Raw genomic sequence first — 22,687 nt, 5'->3', positions numbered from 1 at the left:
TCCAGGACCCTGTTTAGTACTTATATGTAAATTGAGATAAACACATTCCTTTGTTTAGGATAGGCCTGTTTACAGTGATGAGCTGCTAAAATCTTAACAACCGGTTCTCTATAAAGTTCTGATTTAAGGGATGTGCCAGAGCATGTATTTTTTGTACCAATAGGGTTACCATACATCCGTATTTTCCTGGGAGGAATTTTTAAATTTTAAAAATTCTGCCCAGACAGCGATTTAAGAACCGAAAAGCCTGACATGTCCAGGAAAATACAGATGTATGTTAACCCTACTTAAAGTTCTTTTTTAAAAAGATGGGCCTGAACTTGAAATGAGCTCCTTTTCACATGTGTGGGTCCCCGCTACTCCCTTGGGGTGTGCTAGGGTGACCAGATGTCCCTATTTTATAGGGACAGTCTCAATTTTGGGGTCTTTTTCTTATATAGGCTCCTATTACCCCTCACCCTCTGTCCCGATTTTTCACACTTGCTGTCTGGTCACCCTAGGGTGTGCACATGTGTGGGTCCCAGCTGCTCCCTGCCCCCCTCATTGAAGCAGGTGTGCAGGGTTACTGCCCTGAGAACTGCAGGGCACCAGTGGACATGGGGCTGGCTGCAGACAGGGGCGTGGGGCAGGGCTAGCTAGAGGCAGGGAGTGTGGCACGGGGTGGCTGCAACAGGGGCTGGCTGCGGGCGGCTGTGCCAGGGGGCGGGGGCAGGAGATGCAGACAGGGGCTGGCTGTGGGCAGGGGGTGGTTGGAGCAGGGGCAGGGGCTGGCTGCGGGTGGCTGTGCCAGGGGGCGGAGGCAGGAGATGCAGACAGGGGCTGGCTGTGGGCAGGGGCTGGCTGGAGCAGGGGCAGGGGCTGGCTGCGGGCGGCTGTGCCAGGGGGCGGGGGCAGAAGATGCAGGCACTCACACAAGGGGAGCGGCTGGGAGCAGCCGGGGACGCACCAGGCAGCAGCCCCACGGCCAGAGGTCCAAGGAGCAGCAGCAGCAACTGGGCCAGGAGGCAGCCCATATGGTTCCCACAGCACAGAGCAGTGCCCCTGGCGGCCGGGAGGAGGAATTACACCCTTCCCAGCCAGAGCCCATCAAAGCTTCCCTCGCAGGGAAGCCAGTTAACAAGCGGTTCTAAAACCGCTTCTAAATTTAACAACCGGTTCGAGCGAACCAGTGCGAACAGGCTCCAGCTCACCCCTGCCTGTTTAACAACTTTTGACTAGGAAGGGCTGTCTGATTTTGAACATGTGCTAATAACATCATAAAGGGAGAATTCACAACTTTACATATAATGTTATATACATTTCACCATCATGTTATTGACCAATGAGCTAGTTTCCAAATGATACCTCAAAAGACATATTTAGTACAAAGATTATTACAATGGTGAGTATGGTATGAATACAGGGGTGCTTTCGGTCACAAAGGTTAAGAGGTGACTTGATCCTGGTCTACAAGTACGCACGTCGGGAAGAGATTACTGGTAGTAGATGGCTTTTAAATCGGAAAGATGCATAATGAGATCCAATTATTGGATGCTGAAGCTAGGCAATTCAGATGAGAAATGTCACATTTTTAACAAGGAGGGTAGTTAACCAGTGGAATAAAATGGATTCTCCTCTATCACTAAGTCTTTAAATCAAGAGTTAATCTTTCTAAAATATATGCTGTAGCTCAAATAGAAGTTACAAGCTTGATGCAGAAATTACTGGGTGAGTTTCTATAGCCTGTGTAATGCAGGAGGTCAGAGATCATAATGGTCCCTTCTGGCATTAAAATCTACATTTCATTCTACATAAATTTAATACTGGAGGCAGATTAGTACTTTATATCTGATCTGGTAACATTCTGATCCATAGATAGCAGGAATGATTTCTTCATCTTTTACTGGAAAAGAAGCATGGTTTTGCCAACTTAACACGAGTTTTAGAGACAGGCTCTACCTCAGATTTCCTCTGTTATCTTGGGTAAATTACTCACATGTCTCTTTTCCTCATCTGTGACACGGAGATAATAATGCATATGTATCTGCTAGCCACACAGGGGTGTTGTGAGATGTAATTAGTTTACAGGAAAGCAGTGTATTAGTGCTAAGTATTATTAATTACAATTCTAACATTTCTCAGACAGAAGTTGAGACTTTTGAAGCACAAGGGAGGCTGAGAGGCATAGGTGACCACACTAAGGACCTGATTCTGATCTCACACTAGTTACGCAGCACAAGCTATTTCATGTAGACACAGGTAGACAAGAGGAGAAAGTCCTGCTTTTTTCCACAGCAGGAATGAGAAGGCTGTGACCAGTGAACAGCAAGGCAATGTTTTCAAAAGGTATTTGATTAGTATTTCCACTCCATGCGGCTAAATGCAGTGCCTTGCATGGTGTCAAGTATCAGAGGGGTAGCCGTGTTAGTCTGGATCTGTAAAAGCAGCAAAGAATCCTGTGGCACCTTATAGACTAACAGACGTTTGGCAGCATGAGCTTTCGTGGGTGAATACCCACTTCTTCAGATTCTTCACTTGCATCTGAAGAAGTGGGTATTCACCCACGAAAGCTCATGCTGCCAAACGTCTGTTAGTCTATAAGGTGCCACAGGATTCTTTGCTGCTTTTACAGATCCAGACTAACACGGCTACCCCTCTGATACTTGATTAGTATTAACAGTGTGTGGTTGGATTAGAGATAGTTAGTTAGTTCCTACCACTGAAACACAGAGTGTTGGAACTGCTGTACCTAAAGACTGGTCCCAGGAGGCTAATTAATTCTGAACACGCTGTTTCAATGCTGCTAATTGTCTGTTAGCATCTAGGAAACTGGAGAGAAGATGCAGGGTTGCATGGAAAGACACACTGGACAGTAGAAGAGTAACGTAGGATTTTAATGTTTTCGGTGAGCTTATCCCAAAGTGAGACTTTAGGTGTTTAAACGTACGAGTATTACAGTGACATCCGTCCGACGCTGCAAGATGACAAAGCAGCAGTGATTGATGCTGGGTTACTGGGAGCACTAACGCGCCTGGGGAGGGAGAAACACTTAAGTCTCTTTGGATCTGCTTCTCGGCCTGAGTCAACTCCTGCAGGTGAGAGTTTCCTCAGCGCCAGGCCCCCTGAGCCAGGCTGGCGGCTCAGAGCCCAGCCTGGGGAACAGAAGCCACACCCAGGGCCGGGGGCGAGGCGCAGACGCGTGCACGGTACCTGGGGGGGAGCGGGTGAGGTTCTGTCCCGCTGCGCTGACCGCCTGGATGTAGAAATACCTGACGGGCACCGTGAGCTCCGCTTCCAGACCGGGCCCCCACACCAGGCTCCTCGCTGCACTGACAGGCGCTGGAGGAGCCTCCGCCCCTTGCAAGAGCAGCAGGAGCAGGAGACGCTCCAGCGGCGGCCGCTGCCACGACGGGAGCACAGCGGCCCAGCTGCGCCCCATCCCCCGGCCCAGCATGGAGGTGCTGGGGGAGCTCACAACTTTTGGGGACGGGGCGCTCCGGGAGAGGCGAGCTGGCTGCCTGTGATTGGAGGGTGCTTTGGCCAATCGGGCGAGAGAGCAACGACCTCGCTCTTTGCAGCCCCCCCCGGCGGTGGATCGCGGGATCTGCCAGCGGAGGGAGGGGCCCGGCCGTGCGGGTGGCGGGTGGCGCGCGCGGCGGAAGGGGATTCTCCCCCTCCGCGCGCGCACCAACGGCCGTTTCCTCGCGGAGTCGGGAGGCAGTGAAGCCGCTGGAGCCACTCAGCTGAGAATCGCGTCACCCGCCCCTCTGCCTTGTCCCGCTTCGCCGGGAGCGTCCGGGGGGCAAGGAGAGGCGCCGAGCTGCGGAACGTTGTGAGCCGGCCTCGTCGCCTCCCCCTCCCCCCACCTGTGCACGTGAGGCGGCGGTTGCCCCGCACAGGGCAGGGCGAGACGCGGGGCCGAGCGGGCCAGTCAGAGGAGAGACGCTCCCGTTGTAGGGTAGTTCCTGTTCTCTCATATACTGTTCTGAGCTTTAAGCACAAACACGCCCCCACCGCTATTTTTAAGCCAGGTGTGTCCAAACCTTGATCTTTGAATATTTAAGTTAGAATAAGAAGCGAAGGGCGCTTCCTGCCACAGCAGTCGGGGTATCCAAGTGTGGTGGAGCCGTACATACCTGGACACCATTGTGGATGGAGTGCAGACACACAAATAATACCTTGTTTCACACTCATTCAGCTTTACATTGACATCTCAAAAGAGACTCTAGGCCATGTTTCAGCAAAGCACTCAAGGATGGAGAAGCCTTGCCTTTCCTCCCACTGTTTGTAGCTTCCCACCCCCTGAGGCTGCATTATGCCAAATATCAATTAATAGTATCTAAAACTGGCTGCTCAACATGCTTCTTCATACCCCAGACCATGAATTAACTTTTCCTTTCTTGGTGCTAGGCCTTTTTGGTAGGTGGCTCATGGTCCCGCCCGCAGAGTGTAAAACAGGTTCCCAAACTAGAACTTTCCTAAAGTGGGATTCATGATCTCTCAGGCTTATGGCATTTGGGAAACAAGGAACCATACTTCCTGGGGGGAGCAACTTGGTAGCAGCCCCATGCTTGATTGATCCTTTCATGTGTCTAGCAAAAGGAAGGTTCCCTCTCATGTTCTCTCAGTATGTGTAAAGGCCACAGTGATCATCATTGCAAATGTTTTTAAAACTATTGTTTGAATGATGTTTTGCTACTGCTCAGAATACAGGGCTAGCAAGGTGCGTAGATTGTTACAGAGAACATTTCATCTCTGATTGAAGAGAAGGCATTTGTGCCCCAAATGGCTATCTACCATAAAGAGAAAAAAGTATGGACTATAGTACAACTGCAGATGTGGACATCTAATAATTGACTTAATCTATAGCCGTCTAGCTCCACTGCCAGTACTTAGCAGTTTAACGATTCAAGTCATTCCTCTGCACAAGTTATTCCTCTGTGCATAGGTGTCTGAAAGTTGGCTAAATCAGACACAGTTCTTGTAATACGCTCGAGTTTTCAGTGTATCCTTGGATATGCCTAGAGCTTATGAAGGATCATGCTTGGATGCTTAATTCTAAATCTTTTAATGCTCTTAGCATTGTTTGGCATCAGTATCGCGAAAGCAGCATTAAGATATTGTAAAAGCATAAAATAGTTCAGTATGAGTTAGAGTACACAGATAAAACCAGTACAAACATTTATTAAGCAATATGCACCATTTATTTCAAACCAGTCATTTTCAGTATTAATATCCTATAATATATAAGCATTTATAGAATATATTATAGCTAAAGAGAAGGCTTAGAAGACATAACAGGCCACATTCACCACTGGGCAAAAGATGGTGTAGCTCCATTCAGTTTAGGAGAGCTGCATCTTCTTATTGAAAGGGATGAATTTGACCTCATGTTTTTATATGAGTGACTCTTTACAAAGGGCTGATGTAATTTTGTTAACATTAGTTACCAGCCACTCTGACCCACCACAGTCTTGCACAACTAATTTAGGATCAAATTCTAAACTATTTTGATTTCTTTGTATGGCTCCCAGTTTTTGTCATATACCCAGAACTGTATTTTATGAAAGCCTCCTTTATGCATCCAGTGTGAGAACTTAGTCCAAAATCCACCATATGGGTAGAAAATATTTACAAGTATGAACATTCAAATAATCCACTTTTACTGGAGCAAATCATATGACCATTTATCTCCCTGTAAACATGTATCATAACAGAAAACCCTTAATTAGTATTAATTGGTTTATTAATCTTATGGTTTGGAACTCTGTATATATGGTGTAAAACCATGTACATAAAGTAGTCCTAGCATTTCTCATCAGAACAGCACATTTTACAAGTTTACATGAAAATTATTTCCTTCCAATACTGTATGCATCAGTATGTGCAAATCATTCCAAAATAGATACCACTTAAAGAACAATTCTGAATATAAATATGTAGTTTATATTAGTCTTATGTACAACCAAAGAAAATAAAGTATATAACAATATTTATACATCAAAACACTTTCAAAGTACAGCTCCACTTCTTTAACGAAGTATACAATATAAAAAAATAAGGATACCAAATTGTCTAATACAATATTTTTCATGTGGAGCATTCAGGGATACAAACTTTGCTTGCTTTGCCTAAAATATATTACTTTCAAATATCAGGCCATTGTCTTTCCAGTTATAAAAATATAATGGGTCTTAGATAATTTTATTAAATGAAAAATATAGAGAAAATTCTGGAATAAGATTAATTAGGGACCAGATGTGAAGTTAGTAAAGATTAAGTACAAATAAACGTATGTGATCTTCTGGCTCTGTGAGCTACGTGATTTTGAGTGGCCAGAGATGAAAGCTCAGTTCAAGATGTCAGGGCCCGGTGTGGGTTTTGGCTAATGTGTAATACCGATACAACATTTAGTAAAGTGGTATGGGAACAGCTTCAGGGAAAACATTCATAGCCTTTCTATTCAAAGGATGAAAGGTATTGCAATGACAGAGAGCATGTTAGAAAAATACCAAAGGGAGATGCTAATTTAGGGAAGATACGAGACACAACATGTCAAAAGATGTTCCTCTTCAAGCTTTGACACGCTTCACTACATATAGAAAAAATTGCAGCTATTTAAAAACAAAAATAATGTTTGCTTATAGGGCCAGATCTTTCAGCCTCACTAAGTGCCCACCAAAGTGGCGTAAGAGGCCCTTTAAACTGCCTTATACAGACAGCTGAGGCTACCTCCAGCACTCTCCTTGCCTCAGAGTAAGGGGTATAGTGGGGAAGGGGAAAAAAGGAGAGATAGGGCCAGAGAATACAGCATGCTGCCCCATCTTCAGTAGTTCCTAGGACTGCTTTGTTGGTGCAACTTATAGTAGCTTTTTGGGCTGTTCTAAGATATGCTAAGGACTGTTTTAGCCCCCGTTGGGCTGAGGGCTAGGGGAGATGGAAAAGTGATTTAAAGTCACCTCTGCTTTCCCACTAACAGTGCTGTGCCCAGCATGAACTACGTGCAGCTAAGGATTGAGCCCATGAAGTGTAGGAAATGAAACACATAGGAAATAAACAGAAGAGAACCAAGTTACAGAATTTTTTAAAATTTTTGTTCAACTTAGTGCTCTGTGAAGTGACTCATTATTATTAAAAACTAGAATCATCCTCAGGACAAAGGAAGCCACACTGGTAATGCACCTCAGCCCCAGCCAGCAATGACTCTTGCTATTTCAACCCTGTATCTTCCATATGATGCTTTAAAAGCAGACTATCACTCATCTGTACTTATCATATTGAGAATTTTAACCCAATTTTCCAGTAGTAAAAGTGTACTGCATGCATTGGTCATGCTCTTCTTTAGAGTGTTTGCCTTGCCTCAATAGGGTGCTTTCCCTCTTTGTTCTGCCCAAAGAACATAAGAATGGCCGTACCGGGTCAGACCAAAGGTCCATCTAGCCCAGTATCTGTCTACCGACAGTGGCCAATGCCAGGTGCCCCAAAGGGAATGAACCTAACAGGCAATGATCAAGTGATCTCTCTCCTGCCATTCATCTCCATCCTCTGACGAACAGAGGCTAGGGACACCATTCTTACCCATCCTGGCTAATAGCCATTTATGGACTTAGCCACCATGAATTTATCCAGTTCCCTTTTAAACATTGTTATAGTCCTAGCCTGTGTGTGTGAGATTACTATCCGCAAAGCTATACAGGAAAAAAATCCCTGGCCACTTAGCATATAAAAGCTCAATCCAACTCCTACTGAAGTCAATGGAGATACTTCCATATCATTACACAATAAAAAGCTCCACATTCATCTTCCTTTTCTTAATAAAATATTTATAAAAAATTGTGAGAATTTATCTTTTGCTTGCAAAAGAAAATGACAGGTTTAAATACTTTTAAAATATAAAATGGCCAAATTGAGCTTGTATAAGTCAACATAACTTCATTAAAGTAAATGGACCAACACTGATTTACACCAGCACAGGATCTGGCCCAAAATGTGTTACATGTTTATGCTCATCCAGGAACCACCAAAACACCTTTCAGATGAGAGCTCTCTCTCAATCTTGTATTACGGGATCTCACAGTTCTGATTCTTTATCAGTCTCACAAAGATAGTATTCATCATCCGTGGTGGTATCAGTGTCTGAGTCTGAATAAACCATTGGTTTTTCTCGATAGATGTCAACTGAGTCTCTTGGGGATGAAGCATCTACTGAAATTTTGCTCCTAGCAGAACTCGAGTTCAAGAGCTCAGCCCTTTTTAAAGAATCACTCTCTTCATTTCTCAGAAAGCCAGGGTTTTTAAGAAGACTTGGTCTCCATAATCTCCCTTCTGTGAGTGATCTCTTGATATTTTCCAGGAACGCCAGTTGTTGTTCTTTTCCAAATATACCAAACTCAATAGAAGGATACATCACACGTCTAGTGCCATAGGTGGTGGTCCTCTCATCATATGAAGCCCAGTTTTCATTTTCATCATAAGAGCACAGCTCAGAATAAGATTTAAACTTTCTATTGTACCTGCTCTCTTTAGGTAGACAGTTACTTCCAAAGCCAGGGTTGTCATGGGAATCTTGAGTATAGGTGCTTTCAGAAAAGTGACGTTCACGTTGATTCTTTGCACGACTCATGCGTGACTGATTCCTGTGCAGGTTTGCATTTTTTAAACTCTTTGACCGATGGAGGTTTTGATCATGATCACACTCATCTGAGGAAAGGGCTTGTTTCTGTGAACAGACATTTGCCTGCAAATTTTTTATAAACGTGTTTGAGTTTTTGTCAGTTAAAAATGGCAACAGTAGTGGATCATGGGAACTACCAGTACTTGTTCTCTTTTGATTTCCTGATGAATCTGCTTCAGTAGCTCTGGAAAAGATGGTTTGATTTCTGTTTTCCAACCCCGGGCCAAGTGTTTGGGAATTCTTACTTCTTGCAGCTATTTCCTTTGGAAATAGGGTTGTGGGGCTCAGCATGCTTTCTACTTCATTGTCATTTTGTTTGGGATTGTTGAGTTCTCTTCTCTGGTTGTATGAATTTGCAAAAGGCCCTTGATTCTTGTTTTTAATTAACAATGGAGAGTCATCATTAGTTTGTGATCTCTTATTCTTCTCAGATATTTTGTGAACAGGGCTGTCACAAACACCAGGGGTCAGATTTTGATTCTCGTCTTCATTTCCAGGTTGGAGAAATGGCTGGGTAGAAGCAGGGGAATGCAATGTGCTGTGGGTCATGTTAATCTCTAAAGAAGTGGTACCTCCATCATTCTGTAAAAATATATTACTTATGTGTGGTTTTGGATTTACATTTTTACTAGAAAATTTTCGTCTTGTTTTGTAAATGGCTGCCACTTCATTTTTAACGGAGGGCCTGTTTTTCCTTTTTTCTATATCACTGACTTTCTCTCTAGTGCCACCAGACATAAGCTTATTTTCACTCACTGCACTCTGCAGCAGTTGCAGATCCTGTGTGACACTGGAGAGTTTATCTTTAGACTCAACATTCTGTCTATCTTCACTGTACATCACAGCTTTCTGCAAACTAGTGCAATCTTTGTCCATCTGAGTGTTCAGGGATATTTGCTCTTGTTTAGTTTTGTGGCTCACTAGATCATGTGAGTCTGGGATACCTATTTTGGCTGGTTGAAGTATAGGTTTAGCTGCAGAAACTGTGCCTAGCTGAAATGGTTTGTTCTGTGAATTTGGAAGCATTTTTCTATCAGAAATTAATTCTTCATCTGTGCTATTTCTGGAACTTTCAGCTCCTAACAGAAATCCAGTACATTTATTGTTATATAGGGAAATGCTTTGGTGTTGAAAATCTGATCTCTCTTTGGCTCCTGCATCATGCCTAGATTTACTTTCAGCAGAGGTTATTGGGATATTATTGACTGAAGACTCTCTATGACTTTTTCCTTCATGGGAACTATTTTTATCTAACTGGGGTGGTAAAATATTCTGATTGTTACTCCCTTTTACTTTAATAAATTGCTGGCAATTTTTGGAGTCTCTGATTTGCAGACTATTAGTATTATTAATTGCAGAAGTAAAATTAAAAACATTCTCTGGAGGGTCTTTGTGTTTTTGGGGGGTTGACAAAGAGGAGGTTAATGGTGTGTCAGTATGCAAAATGTTCTCCTTCTCTTTACTTTCTTTACCTGAAGAAAAGCATATATCAATATTTTGGTTGTGTGAAGCAGTAGAAATTGCCTTAACGGAAGTATCCGCTTCTGTAGTGGATTCTGGATCATGAACAGAAGTGTCTGATGTCACCATGTCAGGAAGTACAAGTGTGCTTCCTTTTAATGCAAGCCCTGGTGAAATATCTTTCTTATTATGTACAATACTTGTTGACTGTGAAGTACATACTTTCTCAGTGCTAGGAGAAAAATGTGAGCTTTCCTGATCTGTGTCAACAGCTCCTGTCTTTGCATTCTGGGGTGTCATTGAAGCTGCAGGAGTTTGATCAGGAGAATGTGGGTGTCTCTCTTTTTCTAAGGTGCTAGGAAAAGCTACATTTGCTAAACCGATGCGAACTTCAGAGTTCTTGTTTGGCATTTTTGGTGATTTAGATTTTTCTGTGTAAAGAGATAAAGGTGTAATCTCTGGATCATCTAGAAAGAGGTTACACAATGTTCTTGAATGACTCCGTGGTAAGGTGTAATAAATTGAAACCAACTCATGATATTCAACATGATCCTCATCACCAGAAACTGTAAATGTGCTAATAGTTTTATATTTCTGCAAAGAATCCCCCATTTCCTTTTCCAAACAGTCTGAAAATACTGGGGATTCTTTTTTGTTTACAAGTTTCTCTCTCTCTGATTCAGAGACAACTGTACTATCGCTTAAGGAGTGGTTAGGGCTCCTATTTAGAGGCAAAGGGTGATCCTTAATTTGCAGGACATTTTCTTTGATATCTGTAATACCATCTAAAGGTATTGGTCTTATTGAGGAATGTGCTGATCCTAAAGAAGATATTTTATCTCCTTGATTAAAAGAAAAGGCGGCAGCTCTGTCTGAGTTCTGCTTCTCTACATGATCCCACGGGGCTGTTTTGCTTTTAGGGAAAGAGATGGACATTCCTGACATTACACTGCCAGCAATGCTAGCTGATTTTCTAGGTAAAGTGTAATAAATGACAAGAGCCTCCGGAGACTCAGGGTTGCTTTTAACAGGAGAGCCAGAAATGCTGCTACTATTCGTGTGTCTCAGTAAGCTTCCTTGCCTATAGAGCCTTTCAATACAAGATGCATTTTGTCTTGTTTTTCCATTTTCTCTTTCCAAACAAAAATAGTTTAAACTACGTTCAGCAATCTCTGGGCCTCTGTCAAAACTACGTGCATAAATATTCTCACAATTCCTGTTTTGTGAACCACCAGTAGTTAATTGACTATTATGGTCCTTACTGGTTAAAATGTTTTGATCTTTGGGTTTTTCCTGGGGAATATCTTTTGCAACAACACCTGCCAACTCAACTACTTTCCCACCTTCTGCTGGAGCTTCAGTAACTCTGCAATTCACTGAAGAATTAGTTGGAGTTTCTAAAGATTTCGGATAGCTCTTATGAGAAAAAGCTTGTCGAGAGTCTTGTGAACTACGAGACAATAGTTCTGGAGGACTGGGCAATATGCTTTGATGGTTTGCCAACGTTTCAGTAACTGGAGCAGAATGAACTGATGCACTACTTTGTAGAACACCTACCTGAAAAGACTCTCCCTTAGGAGTGATATGATCAGTAGTTTCTGCTCTCCGGCTTCCTAATTTAATGCCTTTTCTTTTTGCTGAATTAAGCAGATGATGTTCCCATTGCTTCAGATTTGAAAGAAACGATCCCCTTCTGCTCTCATCAGCTGACAGAAGAGAAGGGGTCTGATTAAGTTCACTGTGAGCAGGAAGATCATTTTCCTTTCTTTGTAGGTTTCTTTTACAACTCTTTGATGTGTTATTTTTTGTAATCTCTCTTGTGGCGGTGAGCTGGGTTTGTCTCCTTGAACTCAGTGAGAGAGGTGAATTAAGAAGAGATGTGCTGTTTTGCAAGGCAGCAGCATTATTAGAAGGAGAAATCTGGGGATCAACAGTATTTTTTGTATCCACTTTCTGAGAAACTGGGTGTAATATTATGTCTTTAATACTTTTCTGGTCTGCCTTGCCTGATAGTTCCAAGTCTGAAGCAGCTTTTTTAAAGTCTTTCTTAATATTCATTTGAGTAACCAAAGGCTGTGGCTGGCTTTGGGAAACCTTAGTGGCAGAACTGCTGTTCTCTGCTACCAATTTCATTTTGAACCTTGAACCCAGTAAGACAGACTCATTAGACACATCTGCTTTGATGCTGGTTGAAGTAACTGCAGATTTATAAGTGAGACAGTTCTGAGGGTCTTTTGAATTCTTTGAAAGCAGTTTACTGCTTGCACCACTTGATATCTCCACACTGCTTCTGTTCTCTGACACACATGTTTGAAAGTCACTCTGATGGCACTGTGAAGCAAGTTTAGCATTCTTTGCATGTGCACTTTGCTGGTCATTTAAATTAGATGTAATCATTTCATAGTGAGCATCAGGGGAAAGAAACACTTCATCATTGTAGTACTGATAAATATCAGACCAGGAAGGGTGCTCCTCTTTCCTTCCAAAAGGAGAACTCTTTTGGTCTATTTGGAACCTACCATGACAAGCTGTATCTCTATAGTGGGACCTGTTGTTTTCCAACCAGCATAACGGATAATTCTCCCAATTATCTAAGGATAGTGAAGTAGCAGCTTTGTCTGTGCAACTGACGCTACTAAACCAATTAGTACTTGACACATCTCTTCTGTAATGGTGTTTTGACCGGTAAAATTCATATTTTCTGTTTTCGTGCGGAGGGCAAGGATATGTATCCTGTTTTGTGGCATTCCATTCCATTAATGATTGGGTCCTAAAAAGATTGTCTTGATTTGATGCACGTTCAGAAGTATATGGTTTATTCCATACAATAGAAGAGAGGGGAATTCGCTTTGGGGTTTGCCGATTGTTCCTTCTTACAAATCCACTGTTGTTCTCCATTGCCAATAGATTTTGTAAACTAGTTGTTGAAAATGGCTCAGAGGACGCTGAAGATGGATATCTCTGAAGAGAACACACAGAGTAACTTCTCCCAACTGTACCCTTCCCCATATAACTCTTGTGTCGAATTCCATTGTTCTGTCTTATGGAAGGAAGATGCAAGCTACCTTCTGAGGACTCTCCAAAAGATACAGAAGACAGCCTTCTGCTCAGAACAGGGTAACTACTGTCTAATGAATCCTTGTGCATGTATTCTTTAGATTCTGAATGGCATCTGTTCATATATGTATCATAAAATTTCCTTGGTCTGTAGAAAATTTTATGGTCCTCTTTGGCTCTTATTGTTCTTGTTGCATCAGAGAAAAATGTGCTGGGTGTTTCACTGCAGTTATTTCTGTGTTGTCCCCTAATAGCAGTCTGTCTGCTTGTACTGGGAAACACATATTGTGCTCTTGGTCCACTGTCAACTAGATACTTTCTGTTCACTGAATCTTGGGCTTGTTCCTGTGCCAGCTGGTCATCCAGATCATCTAGGACTACACAGAAAAAGACAGCTATTTTATTAATGTTCTCAAACTAATTATGCTGAAAAGCGTAATGTACTATATCAGGGACCAGATCAGGTTTTGAAAGGAGCGACCTTCTCCATATTCAAATCCTGCCCCCCCCCAAATATACATCACTTCTTCCACAGTGCCTTTCATCGATAATCCATCACTGACTGAGGGGAAAAGGCTGTACTGATTAGAGACTGGTCTTCAAAGGGCTCCTCAACCTAGCCAGTGTTAGTTGTTTTTGCTATTTGAAACAAACAAAAATAAACAAAAAACACCTTAGTTTGCATTCTTAATTTACACTCATCAGCTAAGCGTAGGAAGAACCTTTCACAATTCTAGCTTGCAAAGCAAGTAGAAAAGAATTGTACTCATCAGACATGGATTAACCAATGTGCACTCAGTGCACTTGCACAGGACCCCCCCCCATCTCAAGAGGGCCCCTGATGACCCCCCAAAACTGAGTGGTGCTGCAAGCCTATGTTCCAGGTTGCAAGGAATGGGGTGGGAGTAGGGTGAGTTGTGGAGGCTGTAAGGGGAATGGGGGGAGGATGTTGGAGGGGGCTGATAGGGGTTGAGGCTGATGGGCTGAGGTTTTGGGGGCTGTGGTGAGCAAGACAGGTCAGAGCTCCTGGGATGTGGGGGGGCTGTCAGGAAAAGTGGGGGCTGGTGAAGGGTTGTTGGGGTATATGTAGGGTGGGAGAGGCATTCAGGGGTCTGTGCATAGGGAGCGGTATCTATGGAGTGGGGGTGGAAGGAGCATGTTGGGATCTGTAGCTGGGGTATTTAATGGTGTGGAGGCACTTTGCTGTCTAGTTTACAGAAGGTGTAATCTGGGCCTGGTGCTGATGAGCATGCTCAGATCTTTCTGTATGTTTCCAGAGCATAGACAACGCTATGATGTAGCTGTGAGCTGGAAGGGCATTCTAGATATTAACATTCAAAGGAGCACATGGAGTAGCCCTGCATGTCCTAAACTTGTTTAGCTTGGAATGTGTTGTAAATAAAACAGCTGAACATTTTCAGTATTTGGGCTGTGAAACAACTAAAAAATATAATTGCTATTAATCACAAGATTAAAAAAGTAATCACGATTAATTGCAGTTTTAATCGCAATGTTAAATAATAACAGAATACCAATTGAAATGTATAATTTTTTTTATTTTCTACATTTTCAAATGTATTGATTTCAGTTACAACAGAGAATACAAAGTGTAGAGTGCTCACTTTATATTATTTTTTATTACAAAATATTTGCACTATAAAAATAAACAAATGAAATAGTATTTTTCCATTCACCTCATACAAAGACTGTAGTGCAGTCTCTTTATCATGAAAGTGCAACATACAAATGTAGAATTATTTTTTACATAACTGCACTCAAAACCAAAACCATATAAAACTGTAGAGCCTACAAGTCCACTCAGTCCTACTTCTTGTTCAGCTAGTATTAAGACAAACAAGTTGGTGGCATCTGACTCAGATGATGAAAATGAAGGCACGACAGTGTGCACTGCTTTGGATCGTTATCAAACAGAACCCAAATCAGCATGGAAGCATATCCTCTGGAATGGTGATCGAAGCATGAAGGGGCATACAAAGTATAGCATATCTGCAACGCTGGCTACAACAGTGCCATGCAGAAAGTCTGTTCTCACTTACAGGTGACATTGTAAATAAGAAGTAAGCAGCATTATCTCTCATAAATGTAAACAAATGTGGTTTTGTAATAAATAAATAAATAAATCTACATTTGTAAGCTGTGCTTTTATGATAAAGAGATTGTATTACAGTACTTGTATGAGCTGAATTGAAAATTACTGTTTCTTTTATTTTTACAGTGCAAATATTTGTAATAAAAATAATATAAAGTGAGCACTGTACGCTTTGTATTCTGTGTTGTACAGTAATTGAAATCAATCTATTTGAAAATGTAGAAAAACATCCAAAATATTTATAATAAATTTTAAATTGGTATTCTGTTATTGTTTAACATTTCGATTAAAACTGCAGTTAATCATGACTATTCTTTAAAATCTAATTAATTTGTTTTGCATTAATCACGTGCATTAATGGTGATTAATTGATAACCTTAAGTAATTTATCACTTATTGCTCACTTTCAATGATTTCTATAAGACGACTATAACATGCAGGGCTTGGCAATGGCATTCTATGAATCTGTGAAGGTCAGATGGGTTGATAGCCTAGGTGATGATAAAGCGTAATAAAATTTAGTAAGAACTTTTGATTCACTCTGTGAACAAAGTTGTAGTTATGCACTAACCTATTAAACTGAATTAAACATTGAATTTCTTGTTTAACTGGGATGAATTTTAGATAGCCATGTCTGATAAAAAGAATTTACTGGGAGTACTTTCAATCACAGGGATGATTTATGCAATGACAGTTTAACGTGTTCAGTTTGCATCCATATGAACTAAATACATCTAGAAGTTACACCAGGGATGAATTTAAGAATTGAGTACTAGTAAACAAAAATGGTCCATCACCCACCTTTTTTAAGGCTGAAATAAAAAAAGCTCTGAGTGTCATGGACAGCTCAGTGCAAACCTCAGATTCTCTGCTTTGCTGAGTTTCTGCTGAGGACAGCAGAGTGGGGACCATAAGAGAGCCAGTTATGGCACAAGCAAAGCACGTGGCTGTTAGGGACCTTACTAATTTGAGGACCTCACATCACGGTCAAATTCTGCAGTGCTCTCTCTGGCCCTGTGTCAAACAGAGGAGGCAAGGACCTCCAGAGAAATGAGAGGAAAGGGGCTTCTGGGCATTGCCTGAGCAGTGACGGCTGCTGCCTAAAATAAATGATGGCCCTGGGGGCTCCAGAGAGACTCCGCCACCCCCTGCTGCCTGCTCCCTCTAGCATGCCTCCCCCCCTCACTGCCTCCTAATCATACCCTCTCCCCATATTGTAATAATGTTTTCAAAGTGAAAAACTGTGTAGCTGTTCCACACACGGGTGCTGGGTAGCAGTGTACCAGGGAGGACTTTTTTGGAGGGTGCCAGAAAAGTTCATGGAAGAATAAATTTCCTTGCATCCTTGTGGGCCAGTCTGAGCTTTGTCTGTCCCTACCTCCCTCACCAGCAGTGAGACCAGAAAGGAAGAAGTGACTTGGCTGCTAGCCCCATTCACTCCCTCTAGTAGTGGACCCAGATGGGGAGGTAACTCATGGCTCCTCTCATTTCCTGCAGCTTGGGGCTCTACAAATCATAAGGCTAGCCTCAGCTACACACTGACCTCAATGGGAGTTACATGTGCAGAAGGACAGGTGTCTGATGGGATAGCCTAATTTTGGCAATTGATCTTTGATTATCAGCAGGTAAGTATGCCCATTGGTCTGTGATGGGATGTTAGATCGGATGGGATCTGAGTTACTACAGAGAATTCTTCCTGGGTGCTGGCTGGTGAGTCTTGCCCACATGCTCAGGGTTTAATTGATCGCCATATTTGGGGTCGGGGAGAAATTTTCCTCCAGGGCAGATTGGCAGAGGCCCTGGAGGTTTTTCGCCTTCCTCTGCAGCATGGGGCACAGGTCACTTGCTGGAGGATTCTCTGCAGCTTGAGGTCTTCAAACCACAATTTGAGGACTTCAATAACTCAGACATAGGTTACGGGTTTGTTATAGAAGTGGATGAGTGAGATTCTGTGGCCTGCATTATGCAGGAGGTCAGACTAGATGATCATAATGGTCCCTTCTGACCTTAAAGTCTATGAGTCTTCGAATTATTGTAAACATGAGACAGACAAAGTAAGAGAGAAGTAGCTGCCATATTTGGAAGCAATGAGCAACTTAGAGAGAGAGACTATTCATTTATAGAAAGGATCTCCCATCAGGGGTGCTAGAACAATTTTTATAGTGGGAGTGATGAGAGTCCTTTAGCCAAACTGTAAACCCTGTATATAATGGAAACCACTTCAAGTCAGGGGATGCGGCAGCACCCCCAACACCTGTAGTTCCAGCACCTATGTCTCCCATATCCACTTACACGTGTGTTGTTGGTACTACAGTATAAAAACAGCATGAGTGCACACACTTACCACTGAAAAACTCTTTTTCTAGCTGTTCATTCCATACAGGTGCACTGTCCTCCATCATTTCAGCTTGAGTTGCATCAAATAAGTTACCAGGTAGTTCAGCTGGTAAAGATGAGTTGCACGTTTCAGCCTGTTGAGAAGTTTAAGAGACTGTGTAGCTTATTTTCATAGCAAAACAAATAATCTTAATATGGACTAGAGGAGAGAAAACCCTCATGGGTGCTAATATTCTTTTAAATAATATATGCCTGAAATCACAGTGCTGCGCGTGTGAAGAATTAAATTCTACATAGAATACAACTATCTATAGTTCAGACTTTCACTTGATTTTGGGGGGATTTTAGTCCATCTTCTTGTCCAGAGGCTGTAGCACACTCCAGAGCACATTAATGGTGGTTTTGTATTATAACTGATATTTGTTTGTAGTTGTTAGCTGTTTACTCATTTCACCTCCACATACATTCTAGTAGGATATTGCCTCTGTAATTTAAATTTTCCTAATCCATTCTTCTTTAATGTGCACATTTACAACCCACCCCAACAAGAGGTGGTATTCACCTCCCAGAAAAAAATGTAATAATCAAATACCACAGTCACCTCTCCTATACTCAGATTTCATCTTTACACAATACTACAACTAATTTAGTAGCATTTTATAAGTATTACAGTTAAGACGTTAGTAATATTTTAATGAAACAAATTCCATTTGTGATGCTTTACTCTTGAGTTTTAAAATTGTATTTTCACATATTCACTAATTCCACCAGCCTATGGCAACACAAGCACTGCCCTTGCAGGCCTTGCTCTCTCTGTACAGGTTAGCTATAGGCGCACACCAATTCCTTAGCTCCCAAACGTCTCTCTGGAGTGCCAAGCCCCTGATCCCCTGACCACTCACACAATTCTCAGATTCTCTGCTCCCAAAGGAATAGCACACACCAGTTTACTAGATTCAACACAGGATCACTGCTCCATTTAACACACAGCACTTAGATATATTTACAGTGAAAACAAGAATAAGTTTATTATTAAAGAACTGAGATTCAAATGATAGTCAGTAAGACTATTAGAAACAAACGGATACATATAAAACAAAATCATAACATGCTTGCTACAGCCTAAACTTAACACACATGGCATTCCGGTCTCCTACAGGATAGCTTACCCCAAGTCCTTTTCCCAGCGTTTTTAACCAGGGTGGCTGAGATTCCCTTTGTCATAAGATCAAGCCTGCTGCCAGCTTGTCTTCCCAGCTTGAAGGATGCCAGAGCATCTCTCTGCACCCGCAGATATGACCCCAGACCTTTGATTTTCCTCTGAAAACAGGGTTCTTCCCTTCCTCCTGCAGTGTACTCTTCCTGTTAATTTCCTTCTGAAATCTCCACAAGCTCTTCGTTAGCATTAGACTCAGTATGCTAACAGATTTCCATTGTGAGATACACAATGGTTAGCTAAGGAGAGAAGTGTCTCTCTCACCTCCTGACTGGAGAAGTTTGCCTCAAGGCAAGCTACCTTTGAGAGAACCTGCCTTTAACTAGAAGGCCCAGAGAACACAATTTTCAGCATATATACAAAACTCCTCACATAGTTTTGGTATATACATCTCAGAATGATTATGATCAGGGCGGCTCTAGACATTTCGCTGCCCCAAGCACAGTGTCATGCCGCGGGGGGCGCTCTGCCGGTCGCCGGTCCCGCGGCTCCACCCGCCTGCGGGAGGTCCACCGAAGCCGCGGGACCAGTGGACCCTCCGCAGGCAAACCGCCGAAGGCGACCAGCAGAGTGCCCCCCGCGGCATGCCGCCCCAAGCACGCGCTTGCCGTGCTGGGGCCTGGAGCCGCCCCTGATTATGATGAGCTGTGTGACACAGGCTTTCATTAGAGACCTTATATGACATTCTTTTGGTGAACCCAGGGGATAGCTGTGCCCCTATGTACCTCAATGACCTCTGCCAGTTAGCATCAAGAAGTCTTTGGGTCACATCATGAGAAGGGGGCACCCTTTAGGCGGCCTAAAATGGAGGACCAGAATGCTGACTGTATGAGCTATCCTCCCACTGAGCACCTCAGTGGGTCCCACCATGGAATGGGGGTGAGGTCCCTTCATGGTCTTTCCTGCCCTGTTCTGAGTGATCTCAAGATCGATCAGACTGGTGCAGAGCCAACAAATGCACCTGGAAAGAGTGAATGCGCCTTTATTCCTGTGTAATACAGGGCCAAAATTCCATAAGAGTTCAGGAATTGCCAGACTGGATCAGACAGATGGTTCATCTAGTCCAGCATCTCGTACCTGACAGAAGCCAGCACAAGGTGCATCAGTGGAAAATGCAAGAAACCTTGCATTAGACAGTCAACTAATTACCTCCTCAGAAGGAAAGTTTCTTCTTAGTCCCCATCAGTTAAGAGGCTGGTTTATGCTCTGAAATACGGAGGCTTCCATAATTCTTGAGGCCAGATCCTCTGCTGGCATAAATCAGTATAGTTCCATTGACTTCAATGGATTTTGGCTGATTTACATGTAAGCATTTGGTCCCAATCTCATTTAAAAAAATTTTTTTTTTCTTTTATAACTCTGGATGTTCTTGTTATTCATATAAACATCCAGTCTCTCTCTGAATCCTGCTTGGATCTTTGTTTCAATGATAGCCTGAGGAACTCATTGTCACAATATATCTGGGCATTGTATTTCCTTTTATCAATTTTAAATCCTGCCATTAGGTTCCATGGAATAGTCCCTTGTTCTGGAAGTATGAGAGAGGGTAAGTAGGAGTGCCCAACTTATCTTCTTGATACCATTTATTATTTGTATACCCTTATGTTCCCTCTTAGACTTGGGATAAGTTGGTATAACTATGTTGGTATAACTATGTTGCTCAAGGGTGTAATATATCCACACCCCTGAGCGATGTTGTTAAACCAACCTAACCCTGGTGTAGACAGCCCTATGCCAATGGGAGGGCTTCTCCTGTCGACACAGCTACAGCCTCTTGGAGAGGTGGCGTATCTACGCTGATGGGAAAAGCTCTCGTCAGTGTAGGTAGTGTCTTCACTAAATGCTACCGCTGCACTGGTGTAGCACTGTAAGTGTAGACAAGACAGTTGTCTCCTCTCTGATTACACCATATAACAGAGTTCATGTTAGTAATACAGAGCAGTGAAATGGTTAAAACTGAGACTCTGAGCCAACTTCATCCCAGGTGTAATTCTGTTGATATCCAAGGATTACATTGAAGTTACACCAGAGAGGAATTTGGTGCCTCATGCTTGAAACGTCTCTGTGCTACCAATCTGGAGCATCCAGCCAAAACAAATCACCTGAAGTTAGAACACAAAGGAGCCTTCCTAGTGCCCAGGCTCTATTTAGCTAAAGTAATTCATAGTGACATCAAAGAGCCTCATTCCTGCAAACGCTCAGCACATAGCACTCTCAGTGTATGGGTGTTCTGTGCACTGAGGGCTTGCAGAATCAGAAATAAAATACTATTGGACCAAATCTTACTCCCATTGGGTGAAATTCACCCCCCATGCATAAGACCTGCACAAGGCCTTAACTCACACTTAACTCCCGCTTAACTCCCACTTAAGGCCTAAAAGTAGGATTTAAGTGGTTCGTAGGTTTCGTGCAGGCTGTCTGCATGGGGGTGAATTTCACCCATTGAGAAGTCCATTACCAGACAGACAGTCCCACTGACATCACCGGAACTAGTAAAGGTGGCAGAATCTTTGCCTAACAGAATCTGAATGATCTGCATCTGAATTTAAACTTGCACTGAAGACAGAAATCATGTGAATATGTGCTCAACCTGTTTGTAAGCACAAATGCAACAAATAAAACTTAACAATTGTAAATAAATCCAAATGGCAAATATTTGTTCAAAGTGAGTTCCCATTTATTTGTGCTTTAGTTACTATTGCCAAAATGTATTTTGTGTTTGTCTCGTAGCAGTAATTTATTAAATAATTTCCTTGTTAAAGAGAACTGAAACCGCACCGCAAAAGCTAGACTTCGGATTTCTTTGGAGATACTCGTACAATAAATGGGGCAAATTCTTCCCTGGTGTGACATCACTGAATTCAACAGGCTTACACCACATATGAATTTTCCCTAGTATTTAAATACAGAATTGCAAGAGTCATGTTTAAATAAAATAAGTAGCCAGCTGGGCATAATGTCTATTCTACAAAGACAGTGGACTAGTAAATATTCCCTGCTTTAAACATTTTTGACAAAGTTGCCAAGCTACTTACCTGTGCCATTTCCTCAATTTTGTAAGATGTATGGGCGCCGAGAGCAAAGCTGTCATATCTGTGAAAAGAATTTAAAAAGCTGCTTTGAAGATGAACGCAATAACATTTTACAAGGGAGTAAACAGCCAGCTTGCGTCCTTTTAATACCCAGCAAGAAGCTTCCAAAAATACTTTTTACGAAGAGTCCACAGAGATTGTCATGTTGTTTCTCAAATGCATCTTGTGATATATTTTTTTCACCCATCAGGGTGCTTGAATCTGCAACGTGTTAATGTTCCAAGTGAACAGCCAAGAAGAGACCTCAGATTAATGGCATTTACGCTGCTGGAATATCAGCAAGGTAACTCTGCATCTGTCATTCTAACATAAATGGTTATTTTGCAATCTTAGGTAATTTTCCAAATGACAAGAATGTATTAAGTACTGGGGAGAATCGAAGGTTTTGGTTATAGGACCTATAACGCTCAAAATGGCCCGACACCTACTTATGTGAAAGACTGTCTCTCTTCCTGTCCCAAATTGCCACAGTGGAGATCACAGGGGCACCCCACTTGTATAAGAAAGAGGGGGAGCTGGCAGACGGTTCTCTAAGGCCCTGGGGAATTTGCTCCCACCCGTCCAAAATAATCCTAATTTTTCAACTTTCACTGCACACTGCAAGGCCTAACTATTTTCCCAGGTTGTGAGGGATTGCCAGGACTCTGGTGGGAGTCCTTGTAAGGATCTTCAGCCATTTTTCAGCTGCTGCATTAACGTTAATTACTGGCTAAGAGAGGGTTGTATATGAAATAATGTATTTTTAGAATTGTGGTTTTTTA

The 22,687-nt window shown here is 42.5% G+C and overlaps 2 protein-coding genes across 10 annotated transcripts in view; both read right to left on the bottom strand.

Annotated features, from left to right (window-relative positions):
• Positions 1–22,687, bottom strand: part of POGLUT3 (protein O-glucosyltransferase 3) — a 110,162-nt gene that overhangs the window by 38,298 nt on the left and 49,177 nt on the right. For 3 of the 9 annotated variants that reach the window (XM_045018310.1, XR_006579704.1, XR_006579703.1), the window contains exon 1: positions 3,190–3,651. In XM_045018310.1, coding sequence (XP_044874245.1) covers positions 3,190–3,433 — 244 coding nt within the window. In that variant the 5' untranslated portion in view covers positions 3,434–3,651. Of the gene's footprint in view, positions 1–3,189; positions 3,653–17,625; positions 17,753–21,869; positions 21,928–22,687 lie in introns of those variants that run through there. The other 6 variants (XM_045018334.1, XM_045018335.1, XM_045018349.1 and 3 more) reach the window with 5 other exon arrangements.
• EXPH5 (exophilin 5) lies at positions 7,595–10,391 on the bottom strand. The gene has a single exon (XM_045018296.1). The coding sequence runs from the start codon at positions 10,241–10,243 to the stop codon at positions 8,051–8,053; it is 2,193 nt and encodes a 730-aa protein (XP_044874231.1). The 5' UTR covers positions 10,244–10,391; the 3' UTR covers positions 7,595–8,050.

The sequence above is a fragment of the Mauremys mutica genome, chromosome 1, assembly GCF_020497125.1.
Source record: "Mauremys mutica isolate MM-2020 ecotype Southern chromosome 1, ASM2049712v1, whole genome shotgun sequence".
NCBI classification, from domain to species: domain Eukaryota; kingdom Metazoa; phylum Chordata; order Testudines; family Geoemydidae; genus Mauremys; species Mauremys mutica.
This window is presented reverse-complemented; position numbering and strand designations above follow the sequence as displayed.